The sequence below is a fragment of the Oncorhynchus mykiss genome, chromosome 14 (genome assembly GCF_013265735.2).
Source record: "Oncorhynchus mykiss isolate Arlee chromosome 14, USDA_OmykA_1.1, whole genome shotgun sequence".
NCBI lineage: Eukaryota > Metazoa > Chordata > Actinopteri > Salmoniformes > Salmonidae > Oncorhynchus > Oncorhynchus mykiss.
Genome location: NC_048578.1, coordinates 19409164 through 19429245, shown reverse-complemented (window position 1 = coordinate 19429245; position 20082 = coordinate 19409164). Strand labels below are relative to the sequence as shown.

The 20082-nt window shown below is 41.7% G+C and overlaps 1 protein-coding gene across 7 annotated transcripts in view; it reads left to right on the top strand.

Moving 5' to 3' along the window:
• The first annotated feature begins 200 nt into the window (after positions 1–200).
• limch1b (LIM and calponin homology domains 1b) overlaps positions 201–20082 on the top strand; it is a 145848-nt gene continuing 125966 nt past the window's right edge. For 4 of the 7 annotated variants that reach the window (XM_036943113.1, XM_036943112.1, XM_036943115.1 and 1 more), the window contains exon 1: positions 204–778. In XM_036943113.1, coding sequence (XP_036799008.1) covers positions 677–778 — 102 coding nt within the window. In that variant the 5' untranslated portion in view covers positions 204–676. Of the gene's footprint in view, positions 779–20082 lie in introns of all 7 variants that reach the window. The other 3 variants (XM_036943110.1, XM_036943111.1, XM_036943114.1) reach the window with 2 other exon arrangements.

The following is a 20082-nucleotide window of genomic DNA, read 5'->3' as shown; positions in this document are numbered from 1 at the left end:
GGAACACAAAAAAAGTGATATTTGAGACCTTTTAATTGATACCAATTAATTGTACAAACGTTATGTTTTCAGTTTGTAAGTGTGTGATATGAGGGTATAGAAAAGTTTATTTTGACATCTATAAATATTTTTTTAAATAAAAATAGCAGCCATGTTGACACTGACATGTTCATCTGAGCCTTGCAGTGTCCGTCTTTCGGCTATTACAGATGAACCTCCCCCAACTTCACTCGCCTAATTTCTACAGTCGGCTTCGTTAGGCGTACTGCTCGAACACACCCAATGATAATTCTCTTCACTGCTCTGTGTTGCTGCTGTCGGGAAACTGGGTGTGTGATCCGGAGTGGCTGATGGAATTGCTTGCTGTCTTTGCATTGGCTGACCGCACAGCAGCACTGCTCCGTGTATTTTTAGCCATCGATGCAATTCATATTGCGGTGCGAGCGAGGCTACACGGGAGTTACAGGGGGTAGCTGCAAGTGCAGTGCTTCGGGTTTGCGACATAGACCGAAGGAGAGTGGGGGAGACTGGCTACACAGCAAGTCAAGTAAAAATAAATAAACGGCATTATCGGGTTTTCACGGTCAGGTGCTGAGGCTGTAGCCTGAGGATTTTCCAATAGCCTACATTTTGTAGATTTATTGTTGGTCTATTTTAATACTGAGCAGCTTTGCAAATGGCAAGTCCCGCTGCAGATAGAGGACAACCACACCAGCGACATCCCCTCTCCGAATCGGCCTCGGAGCCCGCGTTTCTAGAAGCGCAGAAATGGATTGAGGTGAGTCACTGTCCTTATCAAACTCATACGGGCACGCTATTAGACTGCAGAATGACCAAATATGCCTACAATTTACAGACTTGTAATTTGCCTAAAAGTCTAAAGCCCCGTCACGTTATCATATTATCATGTCACAAAGGCACAGTAAACCATGCTAAGCGGTTTTATTGCCTAGTCACCTGTTGAATAAGTGACGCAAATTCGTCTTCTCAATTGCCCTACGAACAGTAGCCTCCGCTGTGGAGCTGGGTGCGCGTTTGGTTGAAAACAAAGAATGCATCATCTGGAATGGATCTTTTTTTGTTTGCCTCATCGCAAGCTTGTCGGACAATAATCGCACAAACGGGTTTTTGTTCTGTGAGAATTGAAATCACGGCATTCACTGGCCGCGTTGCACTTGGCTTTGTTAGACTGTGATTAGCTGTTACATTGTTCTATTCAACACAATGTTTTAGGTTGTTGTGATGTGACCTAAGCTTGGTAAACTAGGCCTACGTGAAATAACTTTGAGGCATTAGTGTCTATTCTGGACACGTATTTTAAAAACTGTAGATGATAACGTTTAAAGCCTGTTATCCCTTTCAGCCTTTAACCCCCACAGACATGTACTTTATCACAAGTTTGTGTACTTTATCACCATATGTATTGTTTTGAGCTTACACAATTATCGTTGTAGCATGTTAATATAATAATATATATCCACATTTTTATGTATGGGTAGTCAACCTAGTTTAAAACAGCCATTACTGGCCCTGTCTCCTTTGCCTGATAATGAGCCACACAGTTGAATGAGAGAAACAACAGTTGGACAGGTCGTTCTCTGTCCTCTCAAGGGGACTGCTCACCTTACCCACATACACCTGGTGTCTGTCACTGGGTCCCCTTGGGGGCATTGAGTTGATACAGATCACTGGTTTTGAAGGATACAAACCTGAGCTAAGCCCATTATTATCAGGTAAATTAAGAAGGCTTAATTTCTAGGCTTAATTTCTCAGCCATGAGTATATTTCTTAGCCGTTTCTGAGTGTTAGGCCTTGGATTGCTCTGACAGTAACACTGTACATTACAGTATACTTGATGGAACACAATTCCAACCAATGTATTAACTGTTTAATGCAGATTTATAAACCTTTATCAACCTCGTTGCTTGATTTTTGCTCTGACATGCACTGTCAACTGTGGGACTGTATATAGACAGGTGTGCTTTTCCAAATCATGTCCAATCAATTTAATTTACCACAGGCAGACTCCAAGTTGTAGAAACCTCTCAAGAATGATCAATAGAAACAGGATGCACCTGAGCTCAATTTCGAGTCTCATAGCAAAGGTTCTGAACACTTATGTAACTAAGGTATTTCTGTTTTTTTTATTTGTAATACCTTTGCAAAAATGTCTGAACCAGTTTTCACTTTGTCATTATGGAGTATTGTGTGTAGATTGCTGAGAAAAATGTTTTGTTTAATATATTTTAGAATAAGGCAGTAACATAACAAAATGTGAAAAAAGTTGAGGGGTCGGAATACTTCCGGAAGGCACTGTACATGCAATTTTCACGTGTTCCACCACAAGCTGTCATTAACAAATCTCACAATTATCAGACACCTCAAGCTACCAGCTACTATCTAATCAACACAGCATTGACATTTTCTCACCCCTGGTTAGCCACTATTGGCTTAAAAAGCCAAACCTAACACAATATCTGCAAGTAAATTTCCAGCAATAGTGTTCCTGTCTGTATGTGTGGTGCGCATGTTTCTCACTCAGTGTGTAGCCGGTTGTGATAACCTTCTTGTGGATTGACAGAAATACTTTCCTCAAAACCTTCTCAATTAAATGTTAACTAATCAAATCAAATATTATTGGTGACATACATGTGTCTAGCAGATGTTATTGCGGGTGTAGCGAAATGCTTGTGCTTCTAGTTCCGACAGTGCAGCAATATCTAACAATTTCAAAACATATACCAAAAAACACACAAATCTAAGTAAAGGAATGGAATTAAGATATATGGACGAGCAATGTCAGAGTGGAATAGACTAAGATATAGTAGTATGAGATGTAAACATTATTAAAGTGACATTATTAAAGTGACTAGTGTTCCATTTATTAAAGTGACCAATGATTTCAAGTCTGTGTATATAGGCAGCATCCTCTCTGTGCTAGTGATGGCTATTTAACAATCTGATGGCCTTCAGAAGCTGTTTCTCAGTCTCTCGGTCCCAGTTTTGATGCACCTGCACTGAACTCGCCTTCTGGATGATAGCTGGGTGAACAGGCAGTGGCTCAGGTGGTTGTTGTCCTTTATGGTCTTTTTGGCCTTCCTGTGACATTGGGTGCTGTAGGTGTCCTGGAGGGCAGGTAGTTGTCCTCCGGTGATGCTTTGTGTAGACCGCACCACCCTCTGGAGAGCACTGCGGTTGTGGGAGGTGCAGTTGCCATACCAGGTGGCGATACAGCCTGACAGGAGGCTCTCAATTGTGCATCTGTAAAAGTTTGTGAGGGTATTATGTGACAAGCGAAATTTAGAGGTGCTGTTGCACCTTCTTCACCACACTGTCTGTGTGGGTGGACCATTTCAGTGATGTGTACGCCAAAGAACTTAACTTTCCACCTTCTTCACTGCTGTCCCATCGACGTGGGTAGGGGGATGCTCCCTCTGCTGTTTCCTGAAGTCCACTATCATTTCCTTTGTTTTGTTGACATTGAGTGAGAGGTTATTTTCCTGGCACCACACTCCCAGATCCCTCACCTCCTCCCTGTAGGCTGTCTCATCATTGGTAGTCAAGCCTACTACTGTTGTGTCGTCTGAAAACTTGATGATTGAGTTGGAGGTGTGCTTGGCCACGCAGTTATGGGTGTACAGGAGAGTACAATCTAAAAATAATTTATTTTAAAAAGCACAATTCCGTTTTTTTTCTCTCAAACATAATATAAAATGAGAAACAAAATATGCCAATATTCACATATGTACATAGTTTTCTAACAAAGACACTGATTTCCATGCACCCTTGTGGAGCCCCAGTGTTGAGGATCAGCGAAGTGGAGGTGTTGTTTCCCACCACCTGGGGGCGGCCCATCAGGAAGTCCAGGACCCAATTGCACAGGGTGGGGTTCAGACCCGTGGCCTCAAGCTTAAAATGATGAGCTTATAGAGGGTACTATGGTTTTGAATGCTGAGCTATAGTCAATGAACAGTATTCTTACATAGGTATTCCTCTTGTCCAGATGGGATAGGGCAGTGTGATGGCGATTGCAAATTGAAGTGGGTCTAGGGTGACCGGTAAGGTGGAGGTGATATGATCCTTGACTAGTCTCTCAAAGCACTTCATGATGACAGAAGTGAGTGCTATGGGGCGATAGTCATATAGTTCAGTTACTTTTTCATTCTTGGGTACATGAACAATGGTGGCCATCTTGAAGCATGTGGGGACAGCAGACTGGGAGAGAGAGAGATTGAATATGTCCGTAAACACACCAGCCAGCTGGTCTGCGCATGTTCTGAGGACGTGGCTAGGAAGGCCGTCTGGGCGAGCAGCCTTGCGAGGGTTAACATGTTTAAATGTCTTTCTCACATCGGCTACGGAGAAGGAGAGCCCACAGTCCTTTTTTAGCAGGCCGCGTCAGTGGCACTGCAAAGCGGGCAAAGAACATGTTTTGCTTGTCCAGGTGCAAGACGTCGGTGTCCGCGACGTAGCTGGTTATCCTTTTGTAGTCCGTGATTGTGTGTAGACCCTGCCACATACGTCTCATGTCTGAGCCGTTGAATTGCGACTCCACTTTGTCTCTATACTGACATTTTGCCTGTTTGTTTGCCTTGCGGAGGGAATAACTATACTGTTTGTATTCTGCCATATTCCCAGTCACCTTGCCATGGTTAAATGCGGTGGTTTGCGCTTTCAGTTTTGCGCGAATGCTGCCATTTAGCCACGGTTTCTGGTTAGGGAAGGTTTTAAAAGTCACAGTGGGTACAACATCTCCTGTACGCTTTCGGATAAAGTCAGTAACCGTCTCAGGGTATTCGTCAATATTATTCTCGGAAGCTGCCCGGAAAATATCCCTGTCCTCGTGATCAAAACAATCTTAGTGTGGATTCTGATTGTTCAGACCAGCATTGAATAATCTTTAGCACAGGTACTTCCTGTTTGAGTTTCTGCCTATAGGAAGGGAGGATCAAAATGGAGTCGTGGTCAGATTTTCCGAAAGGAGGGCGTGGGAGGGCCTTGTATGCATCCCGGAAGTTGGAGTAACAGTGGTCGAGTGTTTTAGCAGCACGAGTACTACAGACGATATGCTGATAGAATTTAGGCAGCCTTTTCCTCAAATTTGCTTTGTTAAAATCCCCAGCTACAATGAATGCAGCCTGAGGATATATGGTTCTTTGAGGGCCGTCATGGTATCGGCTTGAGGGGGGATATACACAGCTGTGACTATAACTGAAGAAAATTACCTTAGGAGATAATACGGTCTGCATTTTGAGGTATTCTAGGTTGGGTGAACAAAAGGACTCGGGTTCCTGTATGTTATCACAATTATACCATGAGTCGTTAATCATGAAACATACACCCCTGCCCTTCTTCTTCCCGGAGAGATGTTTATTCCTGTCGGCACGACTAACTGAGAATCCAGGTGGCAGGACAGACTCCGACAGTATATACCGAGAGAGCCATGTTTCTGTGAAACCGAGTATATTACAATCCTTGATGTCTCTCTGGGAAGAATAGTTCAGTTACCATGTACCTCTCCTTGTTTTGGGTCGGCCTCTTGAATCGGTTCAATTGCCCTGGGTGGTGCGAACAAAGGATCCCCGCTTCGGGAAAGTCGTATTCCTGGTCATAATGCTGGTAGTGCTGAGTTACCGCCGCTCTGATGTCCAATAGTTCTTTCCGGCTGTATATAATAACACAACATTTTCTGGGCTAACAATGTAAGAAATAATACATAAAAAAACCAAAATACTGCAAAGTTTCCTAAGAGCTAGAAGCGAGGCAGCCCTCTGTCTGCGCCAAAGTTGCCTTACCTGGCAGAAGTTTATCATGAGTAAGTACATCATTTGTATCTATTATGTTATTTGTGAACTTAGCTTTGAAATGAGCAGCAGCAGTACAGAATCATTGCTAGACCGGCACATTAGAAGCATATTCCTCAATTGTTAGATGCGCAATTAAAGGGCCAGATGCGCAATTCAAGTAATGTTTATGTATGTTGTTCAGTGTAAAATAAAAGTTCAATCATTTTTAAAAAGTAAAAAAAGGGGTAATTAAATTCTGCATTTTATTTTATTTTTTTCATTTTCACCCAGACCTAAAATAAAATTTCTTCTGATGTGATTTCAACTTTGCATGGACTCAGAACATCCAATGTTGTTTCTATATGAACAATCATAATTTTAAGCGTGAGAAACAAAAAATCTATAGCCAAAAAAAGTATGACTGAGAACATAATTTGGGAAAATATAAAACAGATTTTGGGGAGAAAAAATTACAGATTTTGTAGGCCCCCCGTAGTTGTTTATTAACCATTATTTTACCAGTTATGTTGGCAGAACCTAGCGCCGTACTTTCTCTTTTACATTAATGACCTGGGAAAGAGTTGCAGGGGAGAAGAGAAGATTCTGCCTATTTGAAAGTTAGAAAAACATGAGTAGCCCGCCACGTTACATTTTTTCAAAGTAGCTCTCATGCTAGAAATGGTTGGATACCCCTGTTCTAAACTAAACCAAATAACATTTTATTTGTCACATGCTTCGTAAACAACAGTTATAGACTAACAGCGAAATGCTTACTTACGGGTAATTTTCCAACAATGCAGAGTTAAAGATAAAATAAAAATAGTGTCACGAGGAATACATTCACAGTGGATAACAAATAATAATAAAGAGTACAAATAACATGGCTATATACAAGGAGTAGAACATAACATGGCTATATACAGGGAGTAGAACATAACATGGCTATATACAGGGAGTAGAACATAACATGGCTATATACAGGGAGTAGAACATAACATGGCTATATACAGGGAGTAGAACATAACATGGCTGTATACAGGGAGTAGAACATAACATGGCTATATACAGGGAGTAGAACATAGCATGGCTATATACAGGGAATAGAACATAACATGGTTATATACAGGGAGTAGAACATAACATGGCTATATACAGGGAGTAGAACATAACATGGCTATATACAGGGAGTAGAACATAACATGGCTATATACAGGGAGTAGAACATAGCATGGCTATATACAGGGAGTAGAACATAACATGGCTATATACAGGGAGTAGAACATAACATGGCTATATACAGGGAGTAGAACATAACATGGCTATATACAGGGAGTAGAACATAACATGGCTATATACAGGGAGTAGAACATAACATGGCTATATACAGGGAATAGAACATAACATGGTTATATACAGGGAGTAGAACATAGCATGGCTATATACAGGGAGTAGAACATAACATGGTTATATACAGGGAGTAGAACATAGCATGGCTATATACAGGGAGTAGAACATAGCATGGCTATATACAGGGAGTAGAACATAGCATGGCTATATACAGGGAGTAGAACATAGCATGGCTATATACAGGGAGTAGAACATAACATGGCTATATACAGGGAGTAGAACATAACATGGCTATATACAGGGAGTAGAACATAACATGGCTATATACAGGGAGTAGAACATAACATGGCTATATACAGGGAGTAGAACATAACATGGCTATATACAGGGAGTAGAACATAACATGGCTATATACAGGGAGTAGAACATAACATGGCTATATACAGGGAGTAGAACATAACATGGCTATATACAGGGAGTAGAACATAACATGGCTATATACAGGGAGTAGAACATAACATGGCTATATACAGGGAGTAGAACATAACATGGCTATATACAGGGAGTAGAACATAACATGGTTCTATACAGGGAGTACCAGTACTGAGTCGATGTGTCCCAGGGGTATGATGTAATTGAGGTAGCTATGTACATATAGGTAGGGGTAAAGTGACAAGGCAACAGGATAGATAATAGACAGAGCAGTAGCAGCAGCGTATGGGGAGCAGTAGCAGCAGCAGCAGCAGCGTGTGTGGCTTGAGTATATGTGTGTGTGTTGGGGTGTAAGTATGTGTATGGGCGTGTGTCAGTAGAGACCAGTGTGTGTGCATAGAGTTAGTGCAAGAGTTAGTTTAAAAAGCGTCAATGCTGGTAGTCTGGGTAGCCATTTGATTAGCTTCCCCTGACACTGCCTGTTATAGAAGTCCTGGATGGCAGGGAGCTCGGCCCCAGTGATGTACTGGGCTGTACTCACCACCGTCTGAAGCACTTTGCGGTCGAGTGCTTTGCAGTTTCTGTACTAAGCAGTGATGCAGCCAGTCAAGATGCTCTCAATGGTGCAGCTGTAGAACTTTTTGAGGATCAGAAGGCCTATGCCAAATCTTTTCAGTTTCCTGAGGGGCACTCTTTACAACTGTGTGGGTGTGTGTGGACCATGTTAATTCTTTAGTGCTGTGGACACCAGAGGTCGACCGATTTTATGATTTTAACGCCGATACCGATTATTGGAGGACCAAAAAAGCCGGTACCGATTTAATCGGCCGACATTTATTTATTTATTTGTAATAATGGCAATGACAACAATACTGAATGAACACTTATTTTAACTTAATATAAAACATTAATAAAATCAATTTATCCTCAAATAAATAATGAAACGTTCAATTTGGTTTCAATAATGCAAAAACAAAGTGTTGGAGAAGAAAGTAAAAGTACAATATGCAATATGTGCCATGGAAAAAAGCTAACGTTTAAGTTCCTTGCTCAGAACATATGAAAGTTGGTGGTTCCTTTTAACATGAGACTTCAATATTCCAAGGTAAGAGGTTTTAGGTTGTATTTATTATAGGAATTAAAGGACTATTTCCCTCTATACCATTTTGTATTTCATTAACCTTTGACTATTGGATGTTCTTATAGGCACTATAGTATTGCCAGTGTAACAGTATAGCTTCCGTCCCTCTCCTCGCCCCTACCTGGGCTCGAACCAGGAACACATCGACAACAGCCACACTCGAAGCAGCGTTACCCATCGCTTCACAAAAGCCGCGGCCCTTGCAGCGCAACTACTACAAATCTAAAAGCGAGTGACGTTTGAAACGGTATTAGCGCACACCCAGCTAACTAGCTAGCCATTTCACATTGGTTACACCAGCCATTAGGCTGATAGGCTTGAAGTCATAAACAGCAGTGTGCTTGCGAAGAGCTGCTGGCAAAACGCACGAAAGTGCTGTTTGAATGAATGATTACGGGCCTGCTGCTGCTCAGTCAGACTGCTCTATCAAATCAGACTTAATTATAACATAATAACACACAGAAATACGAGCCTTTGGTCATGAATATGGTCTAATCCGGAAACTATCATTTCGAAAACAAAACGTCTATTTCAGTGATAAACGGAACAGTTCGGTATTTTATCTAACGGGTGGCATCCCTAAGTCTAAATATTCTTGTTACATTGCACAACATTCAATGTTATGTCATAATTACGTAAAATTCTGGCAAATTAGTTCGCAATGAGCTAGGCAGCCAAAATTGTTGCATATACCCAGACTCTGCGTGCAATGAACGCAAGAGAAATTACACAATTTCACCTGGTTAATATTGCCTGCTAAACTGTAGTAGTTATAACCAGTGATTATGATTGATTGTTTTTTATAAGATAAGTTTAATGCTAGCTAGCAATTTTACCTTGGCTTCTACTGCATTCGCGTAACAGGCAGGCTCCTCGTGAAGTTCAATAGTTAGAGCTTTGGACTAGTTAACTGTACGGTTGCAAGATTGGGTCCCCTGAGCTGACAAAGTGAAAATCTGTCGTTCTGCCCCTGAACAAGGCAGTTAACCCACCGTTCCTAGGCCGTTATTGAAAACAAGAATGTGTTCTTAACCTACTTGCCTAGTTAAATAAAGGTAAAAAAAATAATAAAATCGGAAATCGGCGTCCAAAAATACCGATTTCCGATTATGAAAACTTGAAATCGGCCCTAATTAATCGGCCATTCCAATTAATCCGTCGACCTCTAGTGGACACCAAGGAACTCTCGACCCGCTCCACTACAGCCCCATCGATGGGAATGGGGTCGTGCTTGTCCCTCCATTTCCTGTAGTCCACGATCAGCTCCTTTCTCTTGATGATGTTGAGGGAGAGGTTGTTGTCCTGGCACCACACAGCCAGGTCTCTGAGCTCCATATAGGCTGTCTCATCGCCGTCGGTAATCAGTCCTACCACCGATGTGTGGTCAGCAAACTTGATGATGGTGTTGGAGTCATTTACAGACACTCAGTCATGGGTGAACAGGGAGTGCATGAGGGGGCAAAGCACACAACCCTGAGGGAACCCAGTGTTGATGATCAGCGTGACGGATGTGTTGATGACTACCCTCACCGTCTACCCTCACCATGGCCCGTCAGGAAGTCCAGGATCCAGTTGCAGAGGGAGGTGTTCAGACCCAAGATCCTGAGCTTGGAGGGGACTATGGTGTTGAATGCTGAGCAGTAGTCAATGAACAGCGTTTATACATAAGTATTCCTTTTGTCCAGGTGGGTGAGGGCAGTGTGGAGTGCAATATAGATTGCATCATCTGTGTATCTGTTGGGGTGGTGTGCAAATTGGAGTGGGTCCAGGGTTTCTGGGATAATGGTGTTGATGTGAGCCATGACCAGTCTTTCAAAGCATTTAATGGTTATCAATGTGATTGCTATGGGGCTATAGTCATTTAGGCAGTTAATTTAGTTCAATAGTCATTTAGGGGTTCTTTGGCATGGGGACTATGGTGGTCTGCTTGAAACAAGTTGGAATTACAAACTGGGTCAGGGATAGGTTGAAAATGTCAGTGAAGACACTTGCCAGCTGGTTACCGCATGCTCTGAATACGCGTCCTGGTATTCTGTCAGGCTCCGCGGCCTTGCGAATGTTAACCTGTTTAAAAGTCTTACTCACATTGGCTACAGAGCGCAAGATCACAAACTCAGCCAGAACAGCTGGTGCTCTCATGCATGATTCAGGGTTGCTTGCCTCAAAGCGGACTTAGAAGCCATTTAGCTCGTCTGGTAGGCCCATGTTGCTGGGCAGCTCACGGCTGGGTCTCCCTTTATAGGCCCTGCCACTCTCTTGAGCATCAAAGCCGGTGTAGTAGGATTCGTTCTTAGTCCTGTATTGACACCTTGTCTGTTTGATGGCTCGTCAGAGGTTATTTCTTGTAAGAGTCCAGATTAGTGTCCCGCTTCTTGAAAGCGGCAGCTCTTTATCTCAGTGCGGATGTTGCCTGTAATACATGGGTTCTGGTTGGGGTATGTACGTACAGTCTTTGTGGGGACAACGTTGTCGAGGCACTTATTAATGAAGCCAGTGACTGATGTGGTAAACTCCTCAATGTAATTGGATGAATCTCGGGAACATAACCTATAGCTTAGCATCCGCTTCATTGGACCACTTCAGTATTGAGCGCATCGTTGGTACTTTCGGTTCTAGTTTTTGTTTGCAAGCAGGAGGATAGAGTTATTATCTGATGTGCCTAAGGGAGGGTGAGGGAGGGCCTTGTATGTGTTTCTGTGTGTGGAATAAAGGTTATCTAGAGCGTTTTGTCACTGATGCACAGGTGACATGCTGGTAAAAATAAGAAAATTGATTTAAGTTTCCCATGCATTAAAATCCCCGGCCATGAGAAATGCTGCCTCTGAATTTGTTTTCTTATGACCTTATGCAGATCATTGAGTGCGGTCTTAGTGTCAGCGTCGGTTTGTGGCGGTAAATAGACAGCTACGAAAAATAGTATAGTCTGCAGCTTATCATGACGTATTCTAACTCAGACATGTAAAAACCTGAGACTTCCTTAATATTAGAGATCGGACACCAGCTGTTGTTAACAAAGAGAACCACCCCTCCTCCCTTCGTCTTACCCGAGTCTGCTGTCCAGTCTTGGCGATGCATAGAAAAACCAGCGAGATGTTTATCCATGTCCTCGTTTTTTCCCCAGTGATTGCATGTTCGCGAACAGAACACAGGGCAATGGTGGTCTATTTGTTCTCCGACGTAGTCTCGTTAGGGTGCCGGTTCACTTGCCTCTTTTTCGCTGCCGCTTCCTCTTTCGAGTCTCGGGGACTAGGGCCTGGTCTGGAGAAAGCAGAACAAGGTTACTGATTGATGTTGTGATATCCAGAAGCTGTTTCTGGTCGTAGGAAATTATGGCAGAGACATTATGTAAAATAAAAAATTCAGATCAGTGTAAGAAAAAGCACACAAATTTAGCAGAATTGGTCAGGAGCCCGTAAGATGGCTGCTATCCACTGCAGTGCCATCCTCATCTTTCACTACTTAAGGAGTATACCTTAAATAAACGTGTTAGCACTCTGATTGTAAGCCTACCAATTGCCCATTTTTGCTCAATAAGATGAACTTAGCGGTTTTTGAACTGAAATTGACTGCAGTTTCCTTTCTGCCAGCACCTTGTCAGGGACACTGGTAATGATAATGTTAAGTCTACTCTGAGTTCCAGACAGACAGCTCTTTGAGGGCATAAACAATTGTTGTGCTGATTTAACTATAGTCACAGGGTTTTTCCCAGCCAATGACTATGTTGGTCAACCGTTTGACACCTCCCACTGAATGGTGGAATGAAATCACTCATCTCAAGGTTGCTCAAATGAAAACACCTAACTTTCCACAAAGTAGATAAGGGAATGAAATGCTGATATGATATATTTTTTGTCAACATATTTTAGTTGACTTTAGACAAACATCAATATTAAATTGAGTTTGATTGACATGAATTGAATCACACAATGTTACAAGTACACATCAAGCAAATTAGAGAGGGTTCAGGTATTCTGGTTGGAAATGTTTGGATATTTCTTCCCTCTTGAATAACCATACTTTTTTCTTGCTCAGTGCTTTTGTTTTGACATTTCTCTTTTATCCCTTCTCTCACTCAGCATGTGCATGTTGCGTTACCTTCTGCAACAATACTGTGAGTGTGTTCTATTGTCACATTCCATTTCAGCCTTTCACATTTAAAAAAATATTTATATTTAACCTTTATTTAACTAGGTAAGTCAGTTAAGAACAAATTCTTATTTACAATGACGGCCTACACCGGCCAAACTTGGACGATGCTGGGCCAATTGTGTGCTGGCCCAGTGGACTCCCAAACACAGCCGGATGTGCACTGAGAGGCAGTGCCTTAGACCGCTGTGCCAGTTGTGCCAGTTGGGAGCCCTGATATCATCCACTTGTCATTGGGTGATACCATTCAGAAGATATCACTGTTTGTAATAGGCAAATATTCTGAGAGCGGTGATACCGTGGGGTTGTTATTATAGGCTGTGTTGATAATGAAAATTTGATTTACTAACTTAATTAAACTCTGATTTCTGAAAATAAGTCACCACGAAGCTCCACTCATACACTATTTAATAATTTATCAGGAAATCTGAGGAATTACACTTTATTTGTTCTGTGTTTGGGTTCACTGTTGGTCGATGAACATGGAGATGATTCTTAAAACAATGGAGGGGAAAGGTTCCCCCAATTGTCTTCTTAATTTGATCCATGGTTTTAAATGAATGAAAAGTGCAGAGCAACAATCACCATGCCCCAAACAATCGGAAAGGGGATTCATCAGAGAAAATTACTTTATCCCAGTCGTCAGCAGTCCAATCCCTGTACCTTTTGCAGAATATCAGTCTATCCCTGATGTTTTTCCTGGAGAGAAGTGACTTCTTTGCTGCCCTTCTTGACACCAGGCCATCCTCCAAAAGTCTTTGCCTCACTGTGCGTGCAGATGCACTCACACCTGCCTGCTGCCATTCCTGAGCAAGCTCTGTACTCGTGGTGCCCCTATCCCACAGCTGAATCAACTTTAGGAGACGGTCCTGGTGCTTGCTGAACTTTCTTGGCCGCCCTGAAGCCTTATTCACAACAATTGAACCGCTCTCCTTGAGGTTCTTGATGATCCGATAAATGGTTGATTTAACTTCTTATGGCTGGGGGCAGTATTGAGTAGCTTGGATGAATAAGGTGCCCAGAGTAAACTGCCTGCTACTCAGGCCCAGTTGCTAATATATGCATATTATGAGGGAATTTGGATAGACAACACTCTGAAGTTTCTAAAACTGTTTGAATGATGTCTGTGAGTATAACAGAACTCATATGGCAGGCAAAAACCTGAGAAAAAATCCAACCAGGAAGTGGGAAATCCCAGGTTTGTAGTTTTTCAACTCTTTGCCTATCGAATATACAGTGTCTATTGTGTCAAATTGCACTTTCTTAGGCTTTCACTAGATGTCATCAGTCTTTAGAACCTTGTTTGATGATTCTACTGTGGAGGGGGGGAATGAGAGGGGATTGAGTCAGAGGTCTGGCAGAGTGGCATGAGAGCGTTCACGTGAGAGTTAGCTTGAGTTCCATTGCATTTCTGAAGAAAAAGGAATTCTCCTGTTGGAACATTATTGAAGATTTATGATAAAAACATCCTAAAGATTGATTCTATACATCGTTTGACATGTTTCTACGGACTGTAATGGAACTTTTTGACTTTCGTCTGCTCGCACGTCATGAATTTGGATTACTGGGTTAAACTCGTGAAGAAAAAGGAGGTATTTGGACATAAATGATAGACTTTATCGAACAAATCAATGAAACTGGGATTCCTGGGAGTGCATTCTGATGAAGATCATCAAAGGTAATTGCATATTTATAATGTTTTTCTGACTTCTGTTGACTCCACAACATGGCGGATATCTGTCTGGCTTGATTTGTTGTCTGAGCGCTGTACTCCGATTATTGCATGGTGTGCTTTTTTGAAATCTGACAGCGGTTGCATTAAGTGGAGAAAAAATCAACTGCAAAATCTACGGATGTTTTGGAACTACTGAACGTAATGCGCCAATGTAAACTCAGATTTTTTTTATATAAATATGAACTTTATCGAACAAAACATACATGTATTGTGTAACATGAAGTCCTATGAGTGTCATCTGATGAAGATCATCAAAGGTTAGTGATTAATTTGTCTCTATTTATGCTTTTTGTGACTCCTCTTTGGCTGGAAAAATTGCTGTTTTTCTGTGACTAGGTGCAGACCTAACATAAACGTTTATGCTTTCTTCGTAAAGCCTTTTTGAAATCAGACACTGTGGTGGGATTAACAACAAGTTTATCTTTAAAATGGTGTAAAATACTTTTATGTTTGAGGAATTTTAATTGAGATTTCTGTTGTTTTGAATTTGGCGCCCTGCACTTTCACTGGCTGTTGTCATATCGGTCCCATTAGCGGGATTCAAGCCATAACTTTTTTTTTTTGGTGCAATCTTACTGGCAGCAATATCCTTGCCTGTGAAGCCCTTTTTGTGCAAAACAATGATGACGGCACATGTTTCCTTGCAGGTAAGCATGGTTGACAGAGGAGAACAATGATTCCAATCACCACCACCTTTTTGAAGCTTCCAGTCTGTTATTCGAACTCAATCAGCATGACAGAGTGATCTCCAGCTGAAATACAGTGGAAATGCTTTTTTGGGATTCAGTTCATTTGCATGGCAAAGAGGGACTTTGCAATTAATTGCAATTCATCTGATCACTCTTCATAACATTCTGGCGTATATGCAAATTGCCATCATACAAACTGAGGCAGCAGACTTTGTGAAAAATTAATATTTTTGTCCTTCTCAACTTTTGGCCACGACTGTACATTTTGACACTTGTTCTTACAGATGCATGGCATACTATACTAATGAAGTTTAGTGGAAGAAAACACTGTATAATCTGCAAGTGGCAGAGGGGGACCAGACTTAGTGAGAGCACTCTGTCTCTGCCTGGTAGGGAAAGTACGAAACAGAGAACAAAGAGACCAGACAATGGGAATAACTGCCACGACTACATTACATGATGTCCTCCTATGTTGGGTTTATTGTTTTCCCCCTTCCTATAGACTGGAGTGATGAGTTCCGAGAGGGTTGAGTGTTTTTTGTCTGGTTGTCTTTAGGTGGATGAGCGTGAGTAGTTAAGACCCAGAAGCATGCTGTAAGCCTACCACTAGCTGCTAAGAAAGAGGAAGTGAGTAGATTAAGGATTTCTACATCTCAAATCAACCCCGAGCCCTAGGATGGGATAAGTGTATGAAAAGCAATATGACAACATTTACACTAAGTGTTAGGGGTCAAGATGGAGCCATTAGCCATATTGCTTAGCTACACCTATCCATACCTCACAGATGGCCATAAGTGCATCGAGAGTAGAGGCTAGAGTTCTATTTGGGTTTGGATGGATTGAATAATGAAGGGAGTATTATAATGTGTTTTAAAGATAACTTTCATACAGTGGGTGTCAGTGGGTGTGAGAATGAAAAAAAAAAACATCAACCTTCCTGTAGATATTTTCAGCTGTTCATGGGAGAACATAAGTTTCATTGCCCACAAAAATTAATTTTCTCTGCAAATTACGTAACATTCTGCTTATTCACTTCTGGTGAAAAACCTTACGGTAGTGGAACAACCAATCAATAATGTTCTTATCAATTAAATGAAGTACAGTACAAAAATACTGTACTTGATGAAGATACAATAGGATTTATTCAAAATAATGTAATAGATTTTCCAAATCATGTACAGTACCAGTCAAAAGTTTGGATACACATACTCATTCAAGGGTTTTGCTTTATTTTTGCTATTAATAGTGAAGACATCAACTATGAAATAACACTTATGGAATCATGTAGGAACCAATAAAGTGTTAGATTCTTCAAAGTAGCCACCCTTTGCCTTGACAGCTTTGCACACTATTCGCATTCTTTCAACCAGCTTCATCTAGAAATGCTTTTCCAACACTTGAAGGTATTCCCACATATGCTGAGCACTTGTTGGCTGGTTTTCCTTCACTCTGCGGTCCAACTCATCCAAAACCATCTCATTTGGGTTGAGGTCGGGTGGCCAGGTCATCTGATGCAGCACTCCATCATTCTGCTTCTTGGTCAAACAGCCCTTACAGCCTGGAGGTGTGTTGGGTCATTGTCATGTGAAAAACAAATGATAGTCCCACTAAGTGCAAACCAGATGGGGTGGCATATTGCTGCAGAGTGATGTGGTAGCCATTCTGGTTAAGTGTGCCTTGAATTCTAAATAAATCACTGACAGTGTCACTTGCAAAGCACCCCCACTCCATTGCACCACCTCCTCCATGCTTCACGGTGGGAACCACACTTGCGGAGATCATCCGTTCACCTGCTCTGCGTCTCACAAAGACACAGCGGTCGGATCCAAAAATCTGAAATTTGGACTCATCAGACCAAAATACAGATTTCCACCGGTCTAATGTCCATTGCGCATGTATTTTTGGCCGAAGCAAGTCTCTTCTTCTTATTGGTGTCCTTTAGTAGTGGTTTCTTTGCAGCAATTGACCATGAAGGCCTGATTCACGCAGTCTCCTCCTGAACAGTTGATGTTGAGATGTGTCTGTTACTTGAACTCTGAAGCATTTATTTGGGCTGCAATTTCTGAGGCTGGTAACTCCAATGAACTTTTCCTCTGCAGCAGAGGTAACTCTGGGTCTTCCTTTCCTGTGGTGGTCCTCATGAGAGCCAGATTGATTGTTTTTGCGACTACACTTGCGGAAGATTTCCTGAAATGTTCTTGATTGACGGACCTTCATGTCTCAACTCTTTGCTTGTTTGAGCTGTTCTTGCCATAATATGGATTTGGACTTTTACCAAAATCAAATCAAATTTTACTGGTCACATACAAATGTTTAGCAGGTGTTATTGCAGGTGTTGCGAAATGCTTGTGCTTCTAGCTCCGACAGTGCAGTAATATCTAACAATTACACAACACATACCCAATACACAATCTAGTAAAGGAATGGAATTAAGAATATAAAAATATATGGATGAGCAATGTCATAGAATTTGAACAAGATACAGTTGAGTAGTATAGGATACAGTATATACATATGAGATGGGTAATGCAAGATATGTAGACATTATCCAAGTGACTAGTGTTCCATTTATTAAAGTGGCCAGTGATTTCAAGTCTGTCTATAGGTAGCAGCCTCTATGTGCTAGCGACGGCCTTGAGATAGAAGCTGTTTTTCAGTCTTTCGAACCCAGCTTTGATGCACCTGTACTGATAGCCCTATCTTTTGTATACCAACCCTACCTTGTCACAACACAACTGATTGGCTCAATCGCATTAAGAAGAACATACATTCTGCTATTTAAGTGTTAACAAGGCACACCTGTTAATTGAAATACATTTCAGGTGACTACCTCATGAAGCTGTTTGAGAGAATGGCAAGTGTGCAAAGCTGTCATCAAAACAAAGGGTAGCTACCTAGAAGAATCTTAAATATATTTTGATTTGTTTAACACTTTTTTGGTTACCCTGGAATGAGTAGGTGTGTCCAAACTTTTGACTGGTACTGTATAACAAGTTGTTTATGCAAAAACTCAACAATCAGTTCACCAGCGTCAGGTAACACGCACTCCACTTGCACACACGCACAATCGACACACGCTTGCACAGTCTCGACCAGTCACACGAAGATAAAAGCCTTGAAAGTAAGAAACTAATGACTAAAACTTCAACTATGATCTTCTTAATCGTGCAGGAAGACTTATGTTGAGATTTTATTTTTGACCAACATTGACCAACATTTTCTCCCCTCATTATGCAACATTTTGTTTAGTTCTGGGGGGAACTTTGTACAATTTAGCTTAATTTGCCTAAATTGCAATAGGAGAATACCACGTAGCCAATTAAAGGGTATGGTGAAGTTAATTGTTATGTTGCTAATCCCAATCCTTTGATCTACAAGTGCCTATGGGGAGAGCTCAGGCCTAGGGGGATTGGGCCTAGTAAACATACTCCTGTCGTCCTAGGTGGGATTGACCGATGGGTTCAAACACCCCTGTGTGTGTTTTTGTATTTGTCTTTGCTTGTGCATTTGTCTGTATGATATGCAGTATGATATGCACTAGGATATCCACTGTGCATGTGTCTCTTTGTATGTGGTTTGTATGCACGTGAGTATGTTACTTTTCTCTGAATGGTTATCTACGCTTCCCTGTCCTCTATACCATTTTTGCCGATCTTTATGATCAGGCTGGGGAGCACATTCATACCTGTCCCATGCCTGAGGTGGACCCTGTGGAAGGGAGGGCGAGTAGGAGAATGTCAATCTGCAGTGCGACAAACACACACGCGCGCGCGCACACACACACAGAGGAGATGGGGCTGCAACTGCATTCACTCAATCTCCATCAGGGCAGGTATAACAGCATGACACTTTAGCATATCCATCCTTACAGTGGCAGGCACACCTGGTGCCACAGAGCTATACACTGTCTAAAAGCGTTTCCCCTCTGAGCGGCAGCAGTCAGTTTGTTATTGTTTGGGTTGAGAGTCGCGATGCTCCGTCTTGCCCTCACTAGCTTCACTTCACTTGAATCCTCAATTCTAATCTGGATTACGGAGGTGAAGTCTACTGGTCATGCTGCTATTGCTATGTACCATTGCTTTGTGGGATGTAGAGAGACCTTGTTACAGTGTATTAGCTGCTGATGTCCGCTTCTTACTGTTACTATAGTTTGTTTTGTACTGAAGTAAAGTTTTACATTGTCAGAAATCATTGCGCTTTTTATCACAAATTGAGCCACAGATTTAAATGATACCCTCATCCCAGCAAACATTTTGGAAATGTTTCAGCCAGGATGGAATTCTAGTTTCCTGTAAGACATGACAGAAAAAGCACCCTCTTCCATCAAGCAGAACTTTGTTTTGAACCACGGGGTGTTCTAGGACTGGGAACTGCGAGGGACATCACAATACTTAAGTGCCGATACGATATGTATTGCAATTCCCACAATTTTATATGTATTGCGATTCAATACTGGGTATTGCTATTTGATGTTCCAAACATATTGCTCACCATGTGTCTGCTGCAGAGAGAAAAGAGAGCCACGAGAAAATGTAGTTTTGTTCAGTCATGGAAATAGTGTTAAAAGCTAATTAATGCAGGTACAGCCAATAGCACAACAATAATATTTCGATATTGTCAAAAATAATATCCCAATATGTAACTAAAGTTCCCCCCCGCCCCAATCTATGTTTCTTCCTCCTATTCAACACCAGAAGTCCTGTTAGGTTTGTTCCCAGAATAGGCCTGTCATCATAGGAAAGTGAGCTGCTTCCTTCTCTGGGCACATAAACAAAGGGACATTTCAAGTTAGTGTTGAGGCGTGTA